This window comes from Sprattus sprattus (genome assembly GCF_963457725.1).
Source record: "Sprattus sprattus genome assembly, chromosome: 6".
Classification (NCBI taxonomy): Eukaryota; Metazoa; Chordata; class Actinopteri; order Clupeiformes; family Clupeidae; genus Sprattus; species Sprattus sprattus.
Window position 1 is genome coordinate 328,377 of NC_137925.1, and position 25,234 is coordinate 353,610.

The 25,234-nt window shown below is 41.2% G+C and overlaps 3 protein-coding genes across 4 annotated transcripts; all 3 read left to right on the plus strand.

Moving 5' to 3' along the window:
• Positions 1-4,915: 4,915 nt before the first annotated feature.
• LOC308366536 (uncharacterized protein) lies at positions 4,916-10,474 on the plus strand. Its single transcript, XM_080840253.1, has 2 exons — positions 4,916-5,918; positions 8,953-10,474. The coding sequence occupies exons 1-2, from the start codon at positions 4,987-4,989 to the stop codon at positions 9,920-9,922; spliced, it is 1,902 nt and encodes a 633-aa protein (XP_080696379.1). The 5' UTR covers positions 4,916-4,986; the 3' UTR covers positions 9,923-10,474.
• A 575-nt stretch (positions 10,475-11,049) lies between these two features.
• LOC308367279 (heterogeneous nuclear ribonucleoprotein A0-like) lies at positions 11,050-16,653 on the plus strand. 2 transcript variants are annotated; one of them, XR_013968708.1, is made up of 3 exons: positions 11,050-11,939; positions 14,589-14,728; positions 16,473-16,653. XR_013968708.1 is itself a non-coding variant. In XM_080841151.1 (2 exons), exons 1-2 carry the CDS (start codon positions 11,129-11,131, stop codon positions 16,493-16,495), a joined length of 834 nt encoding a protein of 277 aa, XP_080697277.1. In that variant the 5' UTR covers positions 11,050-11,128; the 3' UTR covers positions 16,496-16,653. The 2 variants fall into 2 exon arrangements, 1 of the variants encoding a protein (XP_080697277.1); XM_080841151.1 differs by lacking the exon at positions 14,589-14,728.
• Positions 16,654-18,960: 2,307 nt separating this feature from the next.
• Positions 18,961-22,561, plus strand: mxd3 (MAX dimerization protein 3). The gene is made up of 6 exons (XM_080840478.1): positions 18,961-19,096; positions 19,796-19,898; positions 20,118-20,147; positions 20,230-20,344; positions 20,948-21,125; positions 21,693-22,561. The coding sequence occupies exons 1-6, from the start codon at positions 19,027-19,029 to the stop codon at positions 21,800-21,802; spliced, it is 606 nt and encodes a 201-aa protein (XP_080696604.1). The 5' UTR covers positions 18,961-19,026; the 3' UTR covers positions 21,803-22,561.
• The last annotated feature ends 2,673 nt before the right edge of the window (positions 22,562-25,234 follow it).

Sequence of the window (25,234 nt, forward strand, 5' to 3'; positions counted from 1 at the left end):
TCACTGGCTTTGCCTTTGTGAAGCGCGGTAGGCTGTAACACTAGACGGGTCCTGTTTTTTAAAAAAAAAAGGTCAGTATGGATGGAGCATTCCAGTCAGCAATACGCAATACCCAGCAATGTACCCTATTTAAAGGCCCATTTTACAGTGATACTCTTAAACTGAACATGCATGGGATGAGTATCTTAAATAACGCTTATCTTTCGATGGTGTAGTTATTCAAGTTTTTCAGGTATCAGCATATTTAATAAGACAATCTACAGTATACCCCTTAAAGAGCGTAATCGTTTGAAGAGGCATCAAAGCTGCTGGATCAGGCAGGCACTATCCAAACACACTATCCTTCCCTGCTCTGCTAAGTGTCCTTATCAACCTCCCCCTACGTCCCTGGATGACCTTTTCTGCGCTTCTGAATGGTCAAAAGTCAACGTTTGCTGACAATCTTCAAAAGTAGTCCCAGTGTTATACATTGACTTTGGCTTCTAGATGCCTCTGGAGATCGAGACATGGGGTGGTTCAGCGGTCTGTGTGAGGGCGGCGTGTTACACAGGCACAGCAAACACCAGAGGCCACCCTAACCCATGTTACACAGGCACAGCAAACACCAGAGGCCACCCTAACCCATGTTACACAGGCACAGCAAACACCAGAGGCCACCCTAACCCATGTTACACAGGCACAGCAAACACCAGAGGCCACCCTAACCCATGTTACACAGGCACAGCAAACACCAGAGGCCACCCTAACCCATGTTACACAGGCACAGCAAACACCAGAGGCCACCCTAACCCATGTTACACTAGCACAGCAAACACCAGAGGCCATCAGTTTACCTCTCACAAGGGGTTCAAGCAAACATCACCATTAAAATGGGTGAGACCAATGGTCCCTATTATGCTGGGATGTGGTGTGGGAAGCAAGTTCAAATTTAAAGGTCTGCAGTCAGCAAATTAAGGAGGTTCATGATAACACCACAGAAAGTGTTGTGTTTTGACATTTGGAAAACACTACCTTCAATACCAATTGGTGAAAGGCCAATCAGAGTTTCCAGACCATAATTAACACAGTGTCCCCATGGTCACACAACACCATGCTGCATAATTTTACAATTAGTATTTAACCTTTGCTTCTTATTCAGGTGATTATGAGGCAAGTGATTCCCATACAGCCTACTGTAGGTCAACGGAACCTTGTGTGTGTCGTGTCTGTGAGTATTAGCCTTGCAGCCTGACATGTTTGGGGCATCTGCAGTCCAACAGTCAGCAGTGCTTTTGTCAGACATTTTCTCTAACTCACTTTGGTCATGTAATACAGGCCGACAGTACACAGTACTGATGACTTCTAAGTTCACTTCCAACAAGAAGTAGGCTGATTTGAGTTACTTCAGGATCTTTCCAACAATTGAATTAGAGCGTACTGGGGAAGTACAGCTGATACATTTTTCCTGTGGATATCTTGCAGTAACACCTAATATCCAAAAACTAGTCCAAACTATTTCCTTTCAATCCACCTCACACTTTGACAAAAACTAAATATTCATAATTAAGTGTGTTATCCAGTTCATACCAACAAATCCTATGCTTCTTTCTCCCTCTGTCTGCTAATTTAATGTAGGCTATTAAGTTGGTTTCAGGGTATAAATTGTATCAACTATGGGTTTAGGTGAGGAAAATAAAAGGACACTTCTAATCGTACGATGGGTAAATCACTTTGAATTAAAATATTTATGTGAAGCTTGTGCAGGATATTGAATTGTGTGTGTTTAAATGCATTTATTACAGTGCATGAAATGCCCTGTATTGTTATTCCTAGGCTTCTTCTTCTTATTCTTGTTACCTTTTTCTGCGATTAATTCAGCCCGAACCGCTTAACGTAGAAACTTCATTCAAACTTTGTCGCGTAGGTCTTGTAAAGGACACTTATGCTATGTATTTTTCACTTTTCTAAACTTTATACTTTTTAAGTTATTAAAGAAAAACGAATCTAAGTTTTCCCATTGACTTACATTGGGCCATTATGACATCATAATAGGGTAATTAAACTGGCTTGCACCTGTGCTTCACTGACACCTGCAGCAAGCCTCCAAGGGTCCTCTTCTCTCTGTACCTCTCCATTCAACTGTATAACTAGGAATATTAATAGACACCTTCCATACTCTACTTTTTTTTCTCTCTATCACTCTCACTCTACTTTCTCTCACACTCCATCTCTCTGCTTCACTCTTTTTTTCTCCTTCTTTCAATATTTTCACTCTTTACTGTCTTTAGAGCCACTCTTGTTCACTCTTCTTTCCTTACTTTGTTTCTTCCTCTCTTCTTTCCTTTCTTCTTTCCTTCTTTCTACTCTTCTTTACTTTCTTCTTTCCTTCTTCCACTCTTCTTTCCTTTCTTCTTCCCTTCTTCCACTCTTCTTCCACTTTTCTTTCCTTCTTCCACTCTTCTTTCCTTCTTCCACTCTAATTTCCTTTCTTCACTCTTCTTTCCTTTCTTCTTCCCTTCTTCCACTCTTCTTTCCTTTCTTCACTCTTCTTTCCTTTCTTCTTTCCTTCTTCAACTCTTATTTCCTTCTTTTACTGTTCTTTCCTTTCTTCCTTCCTTCTTTCACTTTTCTTTTATTCGTTCTTTCTTAACTTTTGCATTTCATGCACTGGTATTTCCTTCAGGAAATGCATTTTCTAGTTTACATTTGCTATGCCCAGGCCTAACTTTTTTTGTGTAGTCGAGGTTTGTGTTAGTGTCCTTGTATGGTCCTCGAATTTCTATTTCTTCTAATTTGTGAATATAATCTGTGAGTGTAAATCAATGAATACCATTAACTAAATTAACTAAATATTCTGAAATGCGCTTACTATTTGGGTTACACAGAATATTTACAATATGTATTAACTTTATAAAATGTGTGCAGCCTTGCCAACTAGGCTGCTACTCAACAAAATGTGATTAGCGGTGGCTACAGAGTAGGTGTCAAGAGCTAGTCGTTTACACGTCAAAGGAATTTACCATCACATGAGGAGAAGTCAAGTTGTCCTCATTCAGAAACAAACTTTGGCCATCGATGTCCTAATGTCGTCGCCAGGGCGTCGCCGAAACCTCTTTGTCTGTGGCTATGCTTGAGGATGCGTGACCTTTTGTTGTGCTAAATTAGCCTATCAGTAGTCTCACACATTTGATGCGATCTCTGCATTATTAAGATCTAGGGGCAGAAGACTTGTGGCGAATGAGCAAAAAAAAAAAAAAAAAGCATGCTGGGCTGGGCTTGATAGGCTACATAGACGGTACATATGAGTGGAAATTTAGACTGTTTAAATGAATTAGTAACTTATCCATTAATTATGCGTAGGTGTATTGGGCATAGTAGCAGTGTAAAATTATTAGCCCACAAGCTACAGACTCTGATAACATACACTGAAAATGGACATTCCTGTTTATACGGCGGAGTACTGGATAACAAAATAATAAATGAGCATGTTCATTACGCCTGGCATAGGCTAAGTTCATGATAAGGTTAGAGTTATAGACCTACTGCACATAATTGTGACCCCCATGCCACATATTTAAATGATGTTCCGCATTTTCATTCATTTGGTTTTTAATTGTCAGAAATAAGAGCACGTGGAAGCGTTCTTTTCCACGCACTGCTCATGCTGTTGCGGAATAGTTTCTAGGCTACTCTAATTAATAGCGCTACTTCAAAAGCAGCAACTTGGCTCATACAAATGCAACATAGCCAAGCTTTTCTAAAACCCTGGCTTTCATCCAACGGCTGAGAAGAGAATCGACAAGAGGACAAAGTAGGCTAAAGATGTTTAAAGGCAGAATAAACTGTTTCTTATGAAGTTGAGTGTATGGTCTGTTTGCACCGGGTCACATTAGTTCATGATTCTTAAGTAGGCTACAGTTTTAGGGTAAATGTTAGCCAGATGCAACTGGTCACACCCTGTAGGCCTAACAGGTCAGTACGACCTACCATAATGTGTAATCTACAGGACTGTTTTACAGGATGACATAATATACTGCACATCTCTGGATGGGAAGTGTTTTTTAAATTCAGTTATAGCCCATTTGGTTTTGAAATCTACTGATGACAGCACTTATAAATATTGGGTGACACTGACTTGTTACAGACCCCTTCCCCCTCCTTTCTATGCCCCCAATGCACCATTTAAAAAAAAAACATTATTTTTGTAAAGATTGTGTAAGATGTGATGACACAAGGCACTCTCCCGCTCCAAAGAAACAGACGTGCCTGTCAACACTGTGGTTATATTTAAGTGCATGTTATGATAATCTTTGTCATAGCATTGTGATTGAACTGATTTATCTGTTAATCTGTTCCTAGTCAAGGCGCTTTCCCATTGAAAGCTCTAAGCATTTAAAGGCATTTAAGGTGTAAAGCCAGACATAATCAAATTTGACACTAGAAATGATCTACACTAAATGTGAAATGGGTTGTTTTAGTTGTAAACCACAAAATGCTTGTAAACTAATCATACTTATATCAGAATCAGAATCAGCTTTTATTGGCCAAGTAAGTTTGCACAAACAAGGTATTTTTCTTGGTGCAGTGGCTCTCAGTGTGCTTACACATATTACACATATACATCACTACACAAAACAATACAACAGTGCAATGGTCAACAATCCAATAGGTCTTAAAAAAAATATCCAATATTATGTAATCATACATGGACAGGAGAAATTAATTGATCTGTTCCGGTGAAGAATTATAAAAATATAATGCCTTTCAGAGTTATTTCTGTCTGTTCACTGTTTCAGACACAGAACTACCTATTGCACCATTAATCGCTAGGTGGAGCTATCGGGCCTTGGCCCGAGCAGATTGAGGGGCGTTACTTTTTCACGTATTTGAACGCGGCTGACGTCAGAGTTACGACAACTTAAATGAAGGTGGGGTACCTTAAGCTCCAACTGTTGAGTAGCAAGAAGCTTGAATCGGCGGCAAAGTAGAGACATTTTACCAAGCACTATGGATCAACTCTGCAAACTTTTCGTTGGTGGCCTGAACGTGGAGACTAACAAAGATGGAATGCAAGCTCATTTTGAACAGTACGGAACCCTTACTGACTGCGTTGTGGTAATGAACGAACAACTACAGCGGTCTCGTTGTTTCGGGTTTGTAACATACTCCACCGCCGAGGAGGCAGATGCAGCAATGGCCGCTAGGCCACATGTTGTTGATGGCCGAAACGTGGAGTTGAAAAGAGCTGTGGCACGGGACGATGCAGGTAAACCCGAGGCGCTTGCCAAAGTGAAGAAAGTCTTTGTTGGTGGGCTGAAGGAAGACATCGAGGACGAAGACCTCAATGAATATTTTGGAAAATTTGGGGTTGTTGAGAAGGTCGAAATCATCACCGATAAAGACACCGGCAAGAAGCGAGGCTTTGGCTTTGTTCACTTTGACGATAACGATTCCGCCGACAAAGCGGTCGTCCTCAAGTTTCATACTATCAAGGGACACAAAGTTGAAGTTAAAAAGGCCCTCACAAGGCATGAGATGCAAGCTGCAAGCAGAGGAGGAAGGGGAGGAAGAGGAATGCCAAGAGGCATGAGAGGAAACCAAAATGGCTACGGAGGAGGTGGACGAGGTGGTTACAACAGCTACGGCGGAGGTTATGGCGGCGGCTACGGAAGCAATGATGGCGGCTATGGCGGAGGCTATGCCACTGGAGGGTACGCTGGAGGTTACGGCGGCTATGGCGGTGGCTATGGAGATCAGAGCGCAAGCTACGGTGGCGGTAATGGCTACAGTGACTTTGGCAGTGGTTATAGCCAGCAGCCATCAGGCTACGGGCCCATGAAGGGAGCTGGCGGCTACGCTGCCGCCCCCCGTGGTGGCGCTGCTCCATATGCCCGAGGTGGTGGAGGTGGCTATCCCCCCAGAGGCGCGTACGGTGCCCCGTACTAAGTGCAGTAAATGAGACTGAGAACTTTGTCCCCACAATACCCTCAATATCACGACATTGGACAAAATGGTTCAATCATCTGGCCTCTGCGTAACATCACGGGGCGGACACTGTGAAACCTTTCCTAAAAGACCTCAAATCTAAACAGGTAGGAAGACTACTTCCCAGAAACCTGACTTGTTCGACCAGCTTCTGTTGTAGAACATGTTCAAAATCAATTGATCATTTTTGTTAAGGTCGTGTAGGTAGAACCTAGTTTGCCTGTTTAATTTTATAATGCGTTTTTGTTTCGTGCAAGGCTTGTTTTAATTGTTCACCAGCATTCATTTTATTTTGTTTTTTCTTTTAGAGTTGTGTGTCATGTGCTAGCTTGATTTGCTACAAGTAACTTTACCCCTGCTCAGTAATGTATCACAAAGGATAGAATTGCGCTTGTGGTTTTGGACGCACATGTTCGATTCATGTGCGTTACAGAGCTGAAAGCAGTGTGGCTTTTACGGTAGCCTACAGCTGTATCCGCGGAACAACACGAAAGTTATTTATCTGCACTCTGGTATTTTGGCTACAACTTAGTATATCGTTTCCAGCTTACATATGTACATTGTATATTATGTCTTCACATCAAAGAGAATGTTGAACTATGGTATGCAAATGTATGTTATATTTTTTTTTTAATAAACAGTTTGACCGTATACTTACTTAGTTTACTCCTTAATACTGTTATGTATTCAACTAAAATAACTTGTATTAAATTTCAGTCTATTTAGATTTAGGTGCCTCTGTGCTATTCTACATACAGTACTACTTATCCTAGTGGGAGAAGTCTGCCGGTACTGTACGGGGTCGCGTGACCATAAAGACGAGCTGATGAAGTCGCTGACCAGTAGCTCGGAATCTTATCCTCACTGGGGACAAGGGGGGGTTCTTATTTACTTCTGATTCCCATATTTAGGTTTTCTTTCAGTAATCCCAGTCCTTCAAAATAGCTGTAGCAGTTTGTTTGTACAGGGACCCTGTTCAATACCTGGGGTCGATTATAGGACTGAAATTTCACATTAGGATATCACCCTCCAAAATAGGTATGTAATCAACATGTCTTCACTAAGTGTTGGTCAAGTTTAACTTTTACCTAGTAAATTTAGTGTATGAAATACAGCTGTCCGTTTTTTTATTTCTTTAGTTTGGACTGACACCACCTGGCTAACCTGTGGAACGGTCTGAACTGAAACACTCCTTAGACCATAAATGAACCATTTGCAAGGATTCAACTCATGTTTGCCGCTATAAAATTCTCATTTGTGCTTTTTTTTCTCTCTTTACCTGCAGGAAGCGGGTGATGCCTGCCTGACTCAGACCACATCAACTGTGGCTGTGGAGTTTGGCGATGCAGGACTGTTGGGAGATTTAAAGCCCCATGGGTCAGTAATGTGACTGGCCATTCAGTGTTGTATGATACTATACATTCCTGCAGCTGAATTGGTTGTGCTTGGTGCTAAGAACACCATGGTTTGGCTCAGATGGTTACACATGCTGAGGAGATGTACCTCCTCCAGGTACTACAAGTTTGTTTGGCTTAAAGCAAAGGTTACTTTGGATATAAAAAAAATGCATAAATGGAAACCTAGTCTTAGTGTATCACCACTTACGTGTATGTCTGAATCTAATCTTTATCGTTTATCTTAGGGTCTGACTTGAATCCGCCTGTATGAGCATCAGTGACGGCGCAATGCCAAAGGCATTATTTGGTTGTTTCAACTATGTACACAGACAAATAAATTATTTTACATTAAACCAGATGTGTTGTTAATATGAGCTGGGCTGTCTAACCTAGAGCAAAGCTCTTGTCTAGAAGGGATGCTTTACATTTAGTCATTTAGCAGACGCTTTAATCCAAAGCGACGTACAAGGGAGAGAACAATCAAGCTTAGAGCAATAAAACCTGGTGTTCAAAAAATAGAAAGTGACATGGAAAGAAAAAGAAGTGTGGGCCTGTCACTGCTTAAGTGTAAGTTAAGCCAAGGTGCCAGTTAGGAAGGGAGTTGCTCTCTGCCTCACCAATCCTCACTGAATGGCAGCATTTGTATTTTAAGTGTGCATCTGAATATGTGTGCATCTTCCCAAAGCAAGCCAGACTGTTTCACCTAAAACAAAAACATGGTTTGATATTAAAGATGCAGTGGTTTTTTATTGGCAGAAAAGGCTATGTAGGCTGCTTAAAATTAGTACTATTGGTGGGTTGTTTCCTGATAGTCTGTCCTAGGGTCTGTTATCTATATCTTCACAATGTAAACATATATAAAACACCCCAAACAAAGGCACATAATACACAGACTTCTTGTCAAACACCAATTAACATAATATGTATAAAGCATTATGCCCTGAAACTTTTACAAGGGCATTTCATATCTGTTTTGGTAACGATTATCGCTCCAATTCACCCCTTTGCCTTAATCTGTACCTCCAGACATGTTGAGTATTGTTGCCAAGGGCACGCAGTAGTCTTTGCAAAGACCAATTTGAGTGAATTTATAAAGTGATTTTGTCATATTAGGTAAAGTATGTTGTCTGGATTGCACAGGACCCTACTAAGGTGCATAATGTATGTCAAGTACCATATGACAAGGTAGAAGGTCAAGCTGCTTACCACTTAGTATGGAGGATCGTTAATAACACATGTGTCCTCTATAGTTCCCAAAGAACACTTCCTGATGGCATCTGTGGCCATAAAAGGAATAGATTTGTATATCCTTGAGGCTTAAACAATAAACTGTCAACATTTCCAGTGCATTACACATAGAACAGGAAACTAGACTTCCAATGTTAGTGTTCTGACAGCTTTCTGGTGCTTAAAAAAAAACTGTATAGTTTGTAATGTTCTTTAACAAAATATTTACATTTTAAATTGTGAAAGTTATTATATTTAATGTTATTTGTAACTGCGCGACAGACATACGTGAACGGAAGGGGCGGGCGTATGACTCCTTTTTAACCAATCAGCACAGGCGGCGCATGTGTTGACGTAACGACAGAGGCGCTTCGAATTGTTTAAACCGTACGTTACCGGTGGTAGTTCAGTCGATCCTTTCGGAGAGTTGTAGAATTATGTCTGCTCAACTATGTAAGTTATTTGTCGGTGGACTGAATGTTCAGACCACCGATGCAAATTTGCGGCAGCATTTTGAGCAGTATGGAACGATCACCGACTGCGTTGTGGTTCAGAATCAGTCGTTACAGCGGTCTCGTTGTTTCGGCTTTGTAACCTACTCGACCACGGAGGAGGCAGATGCAGCGATGGCCGCTCGGCCACATGTTGTAGACGGTAACAACGTGGATTTGAAAAGAGCCGTCGCTCGGGAAGACGCCGGTAGGCCAGAAGCGCTTGCAAAGGTGAAGAAAATATTCGTTGGTGGACTTAAAGATGATATTGAGGAGGAACATCTGAACGAATATTTTTCACAGTACGGCACAGTCGAGAAAGCCGAAGTCATCACCGATAAGGAGACCGGCAAGAAGCGTGGTTTCGGCTTTGTCTATTTTGAAGATAACGATTCGGCCGACAAAGTAGTTGTGCTTAAGTTTCATACGGTCAATGGACACAAGGTAGAGGTGAAGAAGGCTCTCACTAAAGAAGAGATGCAGGCAGCAGGTCGTCGCGGCGGTGGACGGGGCAGAGGAGGCCGAGGAATGAGTCGGCCTCAAAATGGCTACGGCAGCGGCGGAAGAGGAGGCTATTACGGAGGCTATGGCAATGATGGCGGCTATGGAGGCGGATACGGTGGCGGTTACGGAACCCAAGGCGGCTATGGCGGTGGGTACGATCAGATGGGGGGCGGCTATGGCAATGGGAACGGTTATAGTGACTTTGGTGAGGACTATGCTCAACAGCCATCTGGTTATGGTCCAGTGAAAAGCGGTAATTATGCCGCTCCTAGGGGTGGGGGACCATATGCTCGTGGAGGAGGAGGTGGATACGGAAGGGGGGGTTACGGTGGCTATTGAATCCTGCACCGTTGAGGGATGCACATATTTTGGGACTTCAGAACGCGAAATGTTGCAACGGTTGGAGGAAGTCTCCCCCAATCCAAACCACAGGCCGAAACCCCTTCCCAATGTTCTAGACTGCTATGCCGTTTACAATGGACATTACTATGGACTTTAAAACTTTTTTTTCAGCACGTTAATTATTCCATTTTTGATGATTGTAGTGAATGGTTTTAGTTTAAGAGGGCGAACTGGGAACGATGACCTGTCTGTTGGCTCTGTGTTTATTACCCACGAGTCATGAAACTCAGGGGAATTGGCTAACTTTATGTAAAAAGCAGCTTGTTCTCTGTTCCGAGTATTTTATTGTTTTATTATGTGATGTAAAATTGTGATGTCAGGCTCTGTGGGTTTAGTTTTTTATACACGTTTATTTTATCTGATCCAGTTTTATTCTCTTAAGTCCTGTGCTGTTCTGTTGACTCAGTTTTGTGAAATGTTGCTTAACCTTGAAATTCGGTTTACTCACAACCCTGTCAAATTGTATTAAACTTTTTCATGATTTGAAAACTTGTTTGGAAACTGGTTTTTATGTTCAGAACCGAATTGGTTAATTGTTGGTTTGGTAATTGCCAGATGGTATCTAATTATGGTTCGGAGATCAATACTGTGTTGCATTGTTCATCACGTTTCATCTGCATTTGTATGCAAAGGGCGCCGCTTCAAAAAGTATTTTGACTACATTCAAAGCCAGAATGTGAATGCTTAAATAACGTAATATATCTATAAATAAATAAAACTCTGACAAATATTCTAGGGTGCTCGCAAAGCAGGAACACAATTCTTATTGTCTACAATGCAAAAAGGCCGGTCAGTAAATTAGATCCAACACTCAACGTTAACTACAGCATAGGGACAACATTGTAAGCTGATTCAAGGCTTGTAACAATGTGCATTTGTTTTGAATTGGTCAGACAAGTTGCTGAAAATGTGTTTGGCTGATTTATTCGCTTTAATCGTGAAATCCTTAATTTGGTGAGTATGAATGAACCTGGCTTAAAAGGAAAGCTTTGGCGAATATCCCTGTCACTGTAGCACCTCCCACTCCTCCGCCATTTTTAAATTTCCTTTGGAATATAGTCCGCCATTTTGAGTGTTGCGACTACTTGGTAGCTAGCCTTGCTTATTGTCGCAGTTCAATCCGTTTCAGAAAACGCAATAGTTATGGAAAATCAACTCTGCAAGCTGTTCGTCGGTGGACTGAATGTTCAGACCACCAACGAGGGTCTCCGTAAGCATTTCGAGCAATACGGTGAGCTGACAGATTGTGTTGTGGTGCAGAACCAGGCATTAAAGCGATCTCGCTGTTTCGGCTTTGTGACCTACTCAACACCAGAGGAGGCGGATGCTGCCATGGCTGCTAGGCCACACGTTCTAGATGGTAACAACGTCGAATTGAAAAGGGCAGTGGCACGAGAAGATGCGGGCAGGCCAGAGGCCCTTGCGAAAGTCAAGAAGATTTTCGTGGGGGGTCTCAAAGATGACATTGAAGACGAACATCTTCTTGAATGCTTCTCGCAGTTCGGTGCCATCGAGAAAGCAGAGGTAATCACCGACAAAGATACAGGGAAAAAACGAGGGTTTGGTTTTGTCTACTTTGAAGATAATGATTCTGCTGACAAAGCTGTTGTGCTGAAGTTCCACACCATCAACGGCCATAAAGTGGAAGTGAAGAAAGCTCTCACCAAACAAGAGATCCAAGCTGCTGGCAGCCGCGGTGGCCGAGGTAGAGGCGGGCGTGGAATGAGAGGATCCCAAAACGGCTATGGCGGTGGAAGAGGTGGGGGCTACGGGAATTACGGTGGTGGCTACGGAGGCAGCGATGGCGGCTACGGTGGTGGCTATGGAGGTGGATACGGTGGCGGTTACGGGGGTGGCTATGGAGACCAAATGGGAGGCTATGGCGGAGGCAACGGCTACAATGACTTTGGAAGTGGCTATGGCCAGCAGTCGTCTGGCTATGGTCCAATGAAAGGTAATTACTCGGGCAGAAGCAGCGCTCCTTACTCCCGTGGCGGTGGTGGTTACGGCAGGGGGGGTTATGGAGGCTCATATTAGGAATCCTGGTGAATCGCAAAACAGAGCAGCTCCATCCCCTAGCCAAAAAGTAAATTGCCGCTTAAATATCCCATCCGTTAAATAGCTCCCAGCCGTATTGTCGGCAGGGACATGACTGGATCACTGAAGCCCCTTTCTGGTACAGTCAACAAACCTCAGCTATCACAGGCTGGTTTAATCAGGTCAGGTGTTCCTTACCAGAAAGCCCAACCATACATCGTCTCATAGTGCAACATTCAATCTTTAAGAGACATGGTCATTTCTCCTCAGTCGCTAATAATCTAGGCCTGGTTTACCAACGCGTAATAGGACTACTCCTTTGGATTCTTTTTCATTTTCCTTGGTGGGGGACCTACAATGTTGCAGTTTGCTTTATTATGTCGTTTATAGTAATTCACTTAAGATCTTTACTGTTGCTTGTTGGTGAAGGCCTGTTATTTTTTCCTTTTTGAAGATATGTACTGTAAGTTCTTCTATTTTATTTTAAAATATGTATTTAAGTTGACGTGTTGATCTTCAGACCCCCATGTATTCTAGAAATGGCCAAGTAGTCAATTACAGTGAACTTGATTTAGTCCTTAGTCCAGTTCTGCATCAAATCAGGTTGTTGGCATCTGGATCTTATTTGGAGCTCGTACACCTTTTGCACATTGCTATTCAAGTATTCGATAGCATTGATGGCCACCGTTATGTTTTGGTCACAATGTGTTAAAACAAAATACCTTAACGCAGCATTATAAGGACTAGGTCACGTTACTTTTAAATATTCTAGGTTCACTGCCGTTGTAACTGACAGAATATGTTGAATATCCGTTGTAGTAATTGAGCTGTGACTCCCATTAGTGTGATTGTAAGCAATTTAAGTAGATTTAACGTTACTCTAGACATATGGACATTTTTTTCTTAGTTGTTGCGGTGATCGTGTTCTTTAAGACAGAGGAAGTATCTGAAATATTTCCAGGTGTTCTATTTTACAGACTTTATTTTAAAAGGATCTCACAAATCACAAAGGAAGCTGACTTTATGCATCTGTTTCATTGTATTACTGATACACAGATTAAACCTATTAAAACATGTTTATTTCAGATACCAGCTAACTGTATGTATTTCCATTAATAAATATTTTTACTCTGTAGAGATCATGAACAATAAGATGAACATCATTGAATACTTTGGCTTAAAACAGGATTTAATGTAGTTTGACAGATGAATGGCCCATAAGGTCAGAAAAAAACTAGTGTGATTAAAGGGCTACATTAATGCAAAGATGAATATGGGTGGACCGCCTTGTATTTAAATATGAATTATGCTGTCAAAGAGCTTGGTAGACTAGTACATTTATACACTTATTGTGTTCAGTCATTCCTCTCCGAAGCAGTCAAGGAGCATCCACGACTCAACCATTGAAAAGATTATGCTGTCTTTCCTTTTAAATACATCTTCAGTACTTTTAGTGGTCAAATAGGCTGGCCGTATACCTTAGCTGTCCTCTACGACATGGGAATCTCCAGAGCTACTGCAGAGCTGTAGAAATCCAGCTGAAAATCCATAGGATATTCACCTCAGGTTTGTAGCATTGCTTTATACACCAGACTTTATATTAAACATTGCGTGTCTGTAACTGGGCACTGATCCATTTGGAAACGGGCTACCCCCCTACCTAGTGTTGGATGGGCTGTCTGCAGTTAATGGAGTAATATGTGCATGCAACTTTGCTTTTTACTGTTGCTGTTACAGACAGACGGCACATTCACATCTTAAGTTACAGGTGGACGTTTTATTGACCTCTATGTAAGTTTGACTTGGAAGTTGGACTGCCGTCTTTGCTTGAGTGAATGTCTGTGAAGTCTTCCCCTTATAGCGATGTGGTAACTGGCCTTCAGTTCTCTTGTTTTGAATAATCCCTATTTAGACAACTTTCAGTTTAAGGTCTAACCGGCTCGAGAGGCTTAGAGGTCCAGTGTACATGATGCTTTAGATCCAGATTATAATGCCTTCAAAATGCAAGGGGAACTGCATTTAATGAGCAAGGTTTGTGGATTCAGTTATTTTCTCACTCTTAACCACCCCCACCCTGCTTTTCCCCTCATCTACACAGTGGTTTGATTTTTCTTTGTTCAGTTATTGTTTTGCTTTTTCTTAAATCCATTCGTGGTTCTAAGAAGGAACTCTTCTCATTTTAATAAGCAAACATCCCAGTGAGACCTTGAAAAGCCAATGCGAATTCATAGAAGTAGCATTTGGAGTATGTGTTGACACTTGGTAGTGCGGATCTGGAAGTTGTACACATGTAGAGAGGTTCATCATACATCTGCTCTCCCCACGACTTACAAAATCGATGTATATACCCATCTAACCCACAGGTCTAGATATCACTACATCTCCCAATTGCATTGTGCCTGAAAAGAAGGGTTTTTTTTAGAACCTTTTTATTTTTTTAATATTTTTTTTGGAAGTTGAGTGAGGCTGACTGGAAATGCTTGAGGTTTCCAGTTGGTTGGAGAGAAGTTGGTTTGGTTGGGTGACATTTAAGCACACCGTTGTCTCTCTCTTCTCTCCTCTTCAGAGTGGCCTAAACAGCCGGACTTTAACAAGTTCTTGCTTTTAAGTCCTGCGGGATGAGATAAGCCTGCAATGACCTGGAACCACCCTGGCTCTCAAAAACAGAAGTATTAAGCAGAACCTCTGCTGAACCTTGATCCACAGGTTAGTAGGCTATATATTAATGTCCTGCGTGTTATGAGTCGTGTAACTTGTATGTAGCACCCTTTTAAAACTGAGTTTGAACAAGACACTGTCATTTCTGCTGTAGGATATATAACAATCTGTTACAATGCAATCTTGCTTTGGGGAAGAAAACAAAACAAAAACGTTCTTGTGTGTAACATCGGTTATGTTAAGCTATGTCTCCAAAGTTGTGTGCTCCAGGGTTATTATTGTACACCAAAACTAAGACAAAAACAAATGGTTTTGAGACATTTTCGTTACCTGAAATTAAATAATTGCCCAGCAAGAAAATGTACAAAAAAAAACTAATAATAAATAACACAAATCCTACAAAAGACAAAATAAGAACAAACAAAAACGTCATGCGAAAAAACGGCAAACGTTGTATCAATTGAAGGCGGTGGGTGTCGCACTCCCAAGATTTGATGTACGGTATGTAGCTTTAGCCAACAAAGTATGAAAGCATGGAGCGTCGGGACCTATACTGGCTTATTAATGGAAGTAGTAGTAGTAGTAGTAGTAGTAGTAGTAGTAGTAGTAGTAGTTATGATCAAGTGAACAAGTCTGATATGGCCGTAAGGAAAATTGTGAGTCCTGTATAGGTCTATTTTAAATATAACGATGATAATGGTACAAGCGGATGCATGGTGAATTCAGGTAACAGCACCTGTGGTGTTGAAATCAAAGGGGGAAAAAAAAGCCAAATCTTAAAGTCACCATCAATGGGAATGCGATTATCCTTGGGAAAGGATGTAAATGAGACAGACTGGGTGACAAACAAAAAAAATATTTTTTTCACAACCTGTAATTTCACATGTGAGGTCTACTGTAGTTAACTACACTAGCAGGATTGACTGAAACCCCATTTCATATTGTTTGCCCGATGTAAATAGTTGAAATATTTAGATGTTTTCTTGCCTTTTATCTGTGTTGAAAGTGCAGTCTGCGATTCTAATCCCATACACTTTTTTTGTAAAATTCAGCAAATCTCTCCTTACAGTCCTCTAGCGACCGAACCAATCAACACTGTGCTTCAGGAGCATGGAAGGGTAGGGTGGAATTTCATTGGCTGTTGAGCTCAAATACCAACAACCTTTTGTGAAACAGAACAGAATTGCGGACTGCATCTTTAACAGGCTTTCAGTCTGAAACAAATGTTGACGATTGCGTATGTATGTTAAGTTTAGTCTTAAAATGTTGACAATTGCGTATGTATGTTAAGTTTAGTCTTAAAATGTTGACGATTGCGTATGTATATTAAGTTTAGTCTTAAAATGTTGATGAAGGTTGAATCTGCACTAATCCTTGACAACTTTAATCCTTAACTAAAATTACTAAACTCGAACTGAAACTATAATAAACTAAAACGCAACAAAAATGAGTATATATAAAAAGTAAATGAAATGAATGAAACCACTGGTGAAACTAACTAAAACTACAAGCATATTATCAAAATAAAAATGAAAAGCTACAATAACCTTGCTGTGGTCTGGAACGACATGCATATCTCAACTAACAGTAAAGGTATAACTCCTTTAATTCCAAATTAAACCAGCCATGTGCAAACTGACCTTATGCAGTGCCACTGTAGACCACATGTGTGACAGCCTGAGGGGAAGAAAACCGAAGTGAAGATGTGATATTATTTTGCTACACAGTGAATGCATCTAACTGATTCTTTCCTTCCCTTCCCCTACTCTCCAACACTCTTGTATCTCCACAGGGCTCGCCTATGAACACAGATGAGCGCCTAGTGAACTGATGTGGCTTGGCATGAGGCCTCAGGCCTCTGCACCAGTCCTGACTACACCTGTGTATAAAGTGGGCTGATGTGGAGCTAAAGCTAAAGTGTGGAGCTTTCTATTAACTTGTCAGAAAGGTTGCATTAAATTGCTGGAACGTGATTATCGGTTTGTATGTTTGATTATTATAAACCTGTGATTTATTGACATGCTGTAACATGCTGTGTTGTGAAAAGGACAGAATCAACCACTAGATAGATAGATAGATAGATGGATACTTTATTGATCCCGAGGGAAATTAAGGTAAACTAAGTAGAATGGGTTTGATGAAGTTGGCTGCACTGCAACTGAATGATTTTCTATCCTGGGTTAATGGTGGGCATGTAGTAGATCCTACATACAGGTAGCTTTATTAATGAGCCATCAATAGTGTTAACATGAGTCTCAGACAAATAGTAACAAGAACCAAGTGTGAGGCTTTAAGCATACATGGATATATACATTCATTTTAAAATGTTTAGATTAAAATCTGCTTTTTATCCCACATGCACAGATGACGTTTGGCATGTTTTTCTTGAGTAGGCCTACAGGGTTTAAACATTCACAGTCACTGTCTGAAAATGAATGCAAACCCTTGGATTTCGTAACTAGCAGAGCCACCCTTAGCAGCCAAGACCAAATACAACTGAGATTTAGGTCATTTCTCCTTAAAAATAAACAACTTCAAAATGCAATATAATTTTGAGTTATGTTAGTGTTAGGGTATTGTAATGTTCTCCAGTAAAATGTACTGTTCCACAACCTGAGATGGCAAAGTTTGTTAAGGTAACAGGACAGTGCCGTATACAAACAAGAGAATGAGACCTGTGCTTAAACACATGGATATGTTGTAACAAAACCAGAGTGGAAGAGGTCAAACTCTATGGTACTGGTTCAAGATTGCATTAGTCTATGTTACAATACCATGGTGTTTGAAAATGTTGCGATGTGCCTGTTTCCTGGAACATGACTTTTTGATGAGAGAAATTGCCCGAGTGGATCGGAGTGAAATCCTCTTTCCATCAACTAGGCCCCTAAAGTTGAGTCTATTTTATTATATAATCCCTTATAAACTAGCTGCTAAGAGCTTCTGTTTTAACACTCACAAAAGCCATTGATCATCTAGCTGACATGATTACTGTTTAATTGTCAAAAGGCACTCTGTCTAGCTGGTTTCTGCTGGCAGGGCAGAGCTATTGATCAGTGGATCAACAAAAGTCAACTACTTATTTCCTTTATTTGAAAAGATGATATCACTTCCAACAGTAGTAGGTGACATGGTTAAACTAGATTTCAGGAACTTCCCTTTCCTTTTGATGTGTGTATTGTGAAGCCAGTCTGAAGTGTTGTAATGTGACCAAGTTCAGGATGACTTGCCTACGAAACCTGCACCACATCACAGAGATTATGAAGGACCATTTAAAACCAAACATCAAATTAAGAGGGCGTTGGAGCACTGGATTTCCACACTTTGAGTGATGAGGCCTACTCTCCACATGTAATCACTGATATGCCAAAATAGTCTCAGCGTATAAGGACAAACCACTGTGTCTTTTGCTGTTTTGTGATATTATCCAAATCCCCAAATGGTCCTTTCTGTCACATGCCTTGAAACTAAAGGTCCTTTAGCTGGTTGTATCTCAGTCGTCAGCTGTATTGCTCCAGAGGGTCATACAGGTAATACAGTATCCAGTAACCTTTAGGTAACCTATATCGTGGTTTACAATTTAGATGGATCTTCACAGTATTCTCAGACTGAATGTGCTTCCATGATGAAAGAGAGGAAGTAGTTACACTCGTTCTTATCAAGCCATTTCTGTTCTGCAAAACACAACACAATGGGGTTCAGACATCCCCACCCCCACCCCAACAGCACACACAGCCCAGACCATATGGCCCAGACCGTATCAGGCCAGTTCTGTTCTGCAAAACAACACGAATTATGTAGGGTAGACTACAGCACACAGACATTCGACTTCATAAAATTACACTAGATGTGAGCTGTGGCCCACAATCGTGCTTTACAATATTACCATTGTGTTGTATTTTTATATCTATGGTGTGAGACGCATAAACGAATCTCAGATCTGTAAGATTGATAAACGATTGGTACAAGTAGTTGTGTTAAGACCTAACGAAACAATAGATTTACAGTTGAATTGATATGAGTGACATTACGATTTCCCAAATAAGCACTTGGTTCAAGCAAATATGCTTAAGAAAGTATTCATAAAGAGCGGGGGGAGGGTCAACGAATCACAGTGACACACACGGTTGTGTTTGAAAGACATCTGTACAGCGCCCCCTTTTGACTGGACTGACTCAGGTCTTCCTTGCCACAGAATACGTACAGCAAAACAAGGGAGCGGTCGGCGTGGGGGCGTGCCGAATCTTACGCACAAAACGTAGCCAGCTCAGCCAAATACTCAACTGGACAAATACAGCAGCAGGTCAATTGCTCCTATCAAGTTTTGAAAATAGATTTTGCACATCGCCATGGAAGTGAACACATACAATATTCAAGTTCTTCTGCAAGCTGCGGAGTATTTGGAGAGAAGAGAGCGAGGTACTGTCAAAGTTTTGAGCGATCTGTCATTTAAGGTTGCTTACTTGGAATTGCCGTCTAGGTTCAAAACCAATGCATAGCGATAACTTACACTTACAACGCCAGGTTAGCTTGTGATATTTACGTGTTTCGATTTGCACCTTAAACTTGACGTGGATTGTGTCAAAGTATAACGTGTATGGACCTTCAAATTGGGTGAAAATTAGTTGGTTGTTGCCATTTTAGGGTTGACTTAAGTGACCTACATTTGAGATCATCATTGTACACAAAGGCGCGAAGTCGCGGCAGATTTGAAAATGCAACTACACAGTTTCCTTAGACATGCTCCATCAGTGAATGAAAATTCAGACATTATCTGTGAAAGTTATAATCTTTGTACTGTTTGTGGACATAACATACATTTTAACGACAGAATAGGCAGAAATAGATTAAGGCGTCTAGCGAGTGGGTGACAGTCTATCTCGCGGCGGACTGATGCTGATTGCGCCAAAAAACCCGCGAGCCTCTGTCAAAAGGTTGGCCGCCCGGTCCCGCAAAAAAAATAACTTTGCTCTAGCTACGTTGTTTTACTACAAAATAGAAATCTGTGTTTATGTTGCGTGAAGTGTATCAATCCAGAATGACATATTGTATCCTTGTGTTTGCCATTAACGCTTTACGGTTGAAAGTGAATGACAAGTTGGTTACTTTGTTGTACAGAGGCGGAACACGGCTATGCTTCGGTCTTGCCGTTCTACAGCAAAGGAGTGTCCGAAAAACGTAGTAAGCAAAAGAACAAGAAGAACAGCGCTGGAAATAGCAGGTGAGGTTATGTAACTCTATCTGACCTATGTTGGTTACGTGGCCTTTGGGAAGAGTGCCTGTTTTGACACGTAAAATTACTGTCTGTGACCAACTGCTTACCACAAAGCAGGGATTTGTATTCTCTTAACCAAATTATTCACTTCTGCTATATCTACATACATCAGCGTTGTGTACGATCGTTAACTTATTTACACCAATTATACCCTTTTCTGTACAGATCAGTCCACAACGAATTGGAAAAACACAGGTAAGAAGAGCACCACACAATGGTCTATTTCCAGTAATTTGTCATCGTGCCCCAGTCTACAACTGTGTTTCATATCTTTTAGGCGAGCTCAATTGAGACACTGCCTAGAGCAGCTCAAGCAGGAGGTTCCTCTCTCCTCAGACTCGGCTAGAAACACCACTCTCAACCTACTGAGAAGAGCGCAGATGCATATCAAGGTAAAGTCTATGCAGCCTGCTATTCTTGATCATATTTTTGTGCATTTTACTACAATCTTACTCATCTTACTCATCTTAGCTAGTGTCGTGAGTTATATATTTTGTCACTAAATATGGTGTTTTTACAAACAGTTGGCATCCTAAAAATGTGTGTCGACAAAACAAGCTGCTTCAGCATTTAAATTCAATGGTGGACTTATGTGAATATGTTTGTATTGTGTAAAGTATGTTGTAGTTCTGAATAATAAGGTTTGTTTGTGTGAGAGCGTAGCAGATGCATTTTTGGACCATCTGGCTTGCCTTATAGTACTAGGTTCCTTCAGCCTGCTTCCAGGGTCTCAAAGCTCCGCATACTAAAGATTTCAGTGACCTGGTATTGAAGTGCTTGTAATTTTCTGAGTCATACTGTATGTAGGTACTCAAAAAACAGGAAACGCTTTCTGTGACTGAGGGAAATAGGGCCTGTATAAACCTACATAAGCCTTGGACATGTGCAAGGCAAGGTCTATTTATTCATAGTTTATTTTACTGCGCCGTTTACAGCACATAAATGTACATACAAAAGCCATCTCTGACCCCTGCATGTTGGCTGGTTTCATGCAGAAACTCCAGGATCAGGAGGAGCGGGCCGAGTCGATGAAGGGCCAACTGCGCTGGAAGCAGGAGGAGCTGCGCATGCGTCTGCAGAAACTGCAGGCCGGAGCATCCGCGGCATCGGAGAGGATTCGCAACGACAGCCTGGGCTCCGTCGTCTCCTCCGAACGCTCAGACTCTGACAGAGGTGAGGCACGGACACTTGCATTATCAGACAAACACAAGTGCTGGGTTTATTCCCCCCAACAGCACACACTCCGAAACCTTTAGCTAAAAATAGAGAATTAGTCACATTGAGTCAGAAGTTGTAAGACTAAGAGCTAGTTATTTTCTCACTGGTACTCGGTTAATGCTATACCATGCCTTTGGATTATAAGGCTTGTTTTCCACATACCACAATATGCATAGCAAAATGATGTCAACGAGGCTAACGGCTAGCTGTATTGGCCTTGTGAAAGTTGTTGGGAAACACTGTATGACGTCGATGAAGGATGCTAACAAATGCCTTCCTGTGTGTAGTTTGTTTGGACATGAAACTTATGTCAGGTCTTTGTTAAATGAAAGTACTGTACCATCCAACATGACTTATTCAATGGGAACAGATACTATATTAGTGGTTGAAAAATTAAAAGAAAGTTGGGAATAATACATGTTATAGTTAGACTACAGTTAAAAACATGTTTGGTAAAAAAATAGATTAACAGAGTAATGAAAAGATGAATATAATCCCACTCTTAAATGTTCTTTTTTGCAGAGGATGTGGAGATCGATGTGGAGAGTATGGTCTGGACACTGGAGGCAGATGGCTGCACACACTCAGGGGTGGATCACAGTTATTCCACCACTGACCGTGTCTGGCTATGATTGACGTGTGTGTGTGTGTGTGTGTGTGTGTGATGTGGTGCGTGTGAGTGTGATCATCCCACTCTGGAGAGTGGAAACATTCCAAATCAGTTGAAAAAGAAGACCTACAAAGAAGCGGATATGCATCATGATGGGACTGGAATTTTTATTTTTCATTATATCTCCAGTCCATCACTGATGTAGAACATGTCGCTGTCGCCTTCTGGAGATGGATGAGTTCTAGAGAATTTGAGAGGATTGAAAAGCATGTTAAGGACTTTGACTTTAGAGAAAACATGATTATCAAGTTCATTATCTTAGGGAGAGGAAGAAAAAACTGAGACGATGCAAAAGTGATGTGAACCCGCGGTGCTATAGCCTCTCCCCACCCACTCACTCACGTCAGGAACCCAAACCCCGCCAGTGCTTCGCATCTTTTCAAGCTAACTATCTTTTTTTTGGTTGTTTTGTTTTGTTCTGTAAACACACTCTCTGATTTAGTTTGACCTGTCAGCTCCCAGGCTTCATTTCAGAGTCCGTCTGCATAGACAAGCCTGCACTTGTGTCCTGGACTTCAGTCTATTTATGGTTTTGTCCTTACATGTTGGTCTGGGTTTTTTTTGTTGCCCATCGTTGCACAGACATCCACAAAGCACTATTTTTTTTTTTCCATTTAAAGGGGTGTTTGGCAACATTTTACAGATTTTAATACAAGAGATCATGTTTGCACATTTTTGATGAAAATGAGTGGAACATTTTCATGGTAGGGACAAAATCCCTTCCCCCACTGTCAGAGGCTCCTACATGGAGCAAACCTGTGACCTGACTGGCATCTTATCTCCCTTCTTGACTTTTATGGTTTTATACAAGACCTTTAAGATATGTGTAACCTGTTAAATACATTTAGGAGATGACTTAGGCTGATAAAGGGTGTATACGTCAGCACAGGAGTGACTAGTCACTGCCTCGCCACTGCCTTTGACTCTGCCCTTCACCCTCTAAAGCTGTGGAAACGTTCTGTCCTCCAGATGGGATGGGTCCATGACACACACTGGACTACCATGTAGGAGGAAACTAGCGAGTGTGATGTGTGTGTAGCGAGTGTGATGTGTTTGTAGCGAGTGTGATGGGGCATGGAGCTCTTTTGCAGAGGCAAACGACAACAATATGCAGTGAAAAGGAGTGTTACTGATCTGAGCTATTTGAATTTTGTTTTGTTTTTTAAAAGGTGCTTGAAAACAGTTCTTTGGTTTCACCTTATAGGAGAACCATTAAGCTATAATTACAGATCTTGATCCTGGAACTGTTGCATTCTTTGTGGCAACTTTGGGTTCTATGTGGCCAAGTCAAGGAACTCGTAAAGGTTATAGATGGCACTTTCTTCTGGAGAGTAGGTTAGCTTTAGGTAGATGTAGTACTTGCATGCTCCTGCAACAGCTGGTGGCCACTACAACTGAATGTGCCGTTTAACTTACAGCTTCTGCCCAATGAACTGGTACCTCAACTAGCTGCACCTCGACAACTGACAAACAAAAACAATGAACATATCAGTAAGAAACAGTGGACAAACATGGGCAAACCAGTCTCCCTTTCTTGTCACTAATCTGACTTATGCAACATACCAGTGATGGTGTTCACCAGACTTCACAGGTTTCTGTGAAGGACCCTTGACCCTTGACCTTTGTGACTGTGAGCACCAGAAGCCTTACTGCCTGTTTCTGTATCACTGGAGAAAGAACGTCACCTATGTACTTCTGTCCTTTCCTACAGCCCTGTACTCCAATGTAGCATTTTTATACTAGTGTATACACTTCCTTTTGTATAAATAAATATTTTATGTATTTAATCTTTGTGTTGTGTGATATGATGTCATGATAACTTCATGTTCATGGCTAAGAGATCTGAAGAGTTGCAAACCAGGTGGAATCACCACTATCCTGACGGTCGGATTGGTGCAATCATTACATCTGCCTTAAAGGGCATTCAGATGGGTTACATCAGGGCTCTCGAACTCAAATGACCTGGGGGCTGATGAGCGTCCAGTCTGGTCAGTAGTGGGCCAGATTTATTTTTTTCTATTGGCTTGCCAATCACAACACTGCAGACACCACTGAGTGGCAAATCTACCGGGTGTGATCAGTGTTAGAATGTTTAGTGTTGTTGAATAGCATGTAGCTGACCTGGGTTCAATTCCTGAGCAATGCAAGATGCTCTTTGGATAAAGGTGTTTGTTATAGTTGCATTGTTGGGTCACTGTCTCATTAATAGCCCATGACTTAAATATACAGCAGTAGTAGTGGGATAGTGTCTTCATCGACAAGTACATCTATATTTTTCCTATTTCAAAGCAACTGCTGTATTGCACTACTTTTGTAAAGTTGGTAACAAGGCTGCAAACAAACAAACAAAACAGAAAACTGAATAAAGTTTCAGCAAAAATTGGTAATAAATATTTATAAATAATATAATTCAAGTTTACCATTTCATTTGTCTGTCAAAAAACTGCATATTTCCATCTTTATTAATAATGTTCTGATATGCTGATCACTGATGGTGCGCTCTCTGTTGTTGTGTCTGTTGCTGGTCTGTCATAGGAGACTGACTCCCATGACAGATCAGCATGCTCAATTGTGTCTAATACATCCTTAGCTGTGGTACGGCCTTGCATTGTTTTTACACAATGTTATTCCTCTGTCACTTCAAACTGGTTTTTAACACCCAGGGATGGATTACCGAATGGGCCTACGGGGTCCATGAGCTCAGGGGGCCCCTTAGCCAGAGCCTCGACGTGAAGTCGCTGTTATGTATCTCTTATTTGTGGTTAAAAGAGGTGCATTTTGTTTATTTGCTATTGGCTTTAATTGAGTGTGCCTGCGCTGGCAGGGGCATTACTTTAGATAGTGCCGTTGCACTGGGGCCCTTGGGCAAAGTGGGCCAGCCTACAGTGCATTTCTCAAAAGTGGCTGTCTCTCAGCGTCGTTATGGAAACACGCCTGTGATCAAAGATGAATTGTAAAAAATGTGAAATAGTAACTTATGCTATATATGCCCTTGAAATGGCAAACCTACCTCTGTCATGTTTTTTTATTATTATTTTGGGGAGGGAAATAGTCAGTAGCCATCTATAACACAATTATATACTTATCCTACATAAACTATGGAAACTATTACAAATTTTAAACTAAATGAATAATTTCTTATTTTCTTCTGTATTTTTGCCATTTACATATATGCAATGATGATTGCTGGATAATATATATCTTGTTGTCCAATGTCAAGTCTCTATTTGATCATGTGACGAGACGATATAGCTAGTTAAGGTGTATGATCTAAACGTCAAGACCGACAGGCTGACTGAGCACAGCACACCTGCAAGCCAAAGGATGCCTTTCAAACATAAAAGTGGTGATGCATGATATGTTTTTTCTAAGGACAGGATAGCCAGCCCATTCA

Excerpts from the sequence above, each read along its gene's own strand:
- LOC308366536 (XM_080840253.1), top strand. The coding sequence starts at position 4,987 with ATGGATCAACTCTGCAAACTTTTCGTTGGTGGCCTGAACGTGGAGACT. Across the intron at positions 5,919-8,952 it reads AGAGGCGCGTACGGTGCCCC|AGGCGCTTCGAATTGTTTAA; the intron begins GTACTAAGTGCA and ends ACGTAACGACAG.
- LOC308367279 (XM_080841151.1), top strand. The coding sequence starts at position 11,129 with ATGGAAAATCAACTCTGCAAGCTGTTCGTCGGTGGACTGAATGTTCAG. Across the intron at positions 11,940-16,472 it reads TGGCTATGGTCCAATGAAAG|GGCTCGCCTATGAACACAGA; the intron begins GTAATTACTCGG and ends GTATCTCCACAG.
- mxd3 (XM_080840478.1), top strand. The coding sequence starts at position 19,027 with ATGGAAGTGAACACATACAATATTCAAGTTCTTCTGCAAGCTGCGGAG. Across the intron at positions 19,097-19,795 it reads TTTGGAGAGAAGAGAGCGAG|AGGCGGAACACGGCTATGCT; the intron begins GTACTGTCAAAG and ends TTTGTTGTACAG. Across the intron at positions 21,126-21,692 it reads ACGCTCAGACTCTGACAGAG|AGGATGTGGAGATCGATGTG; the intron begins GTGAGGCACGGA and ends TCTTTTTTGCAG.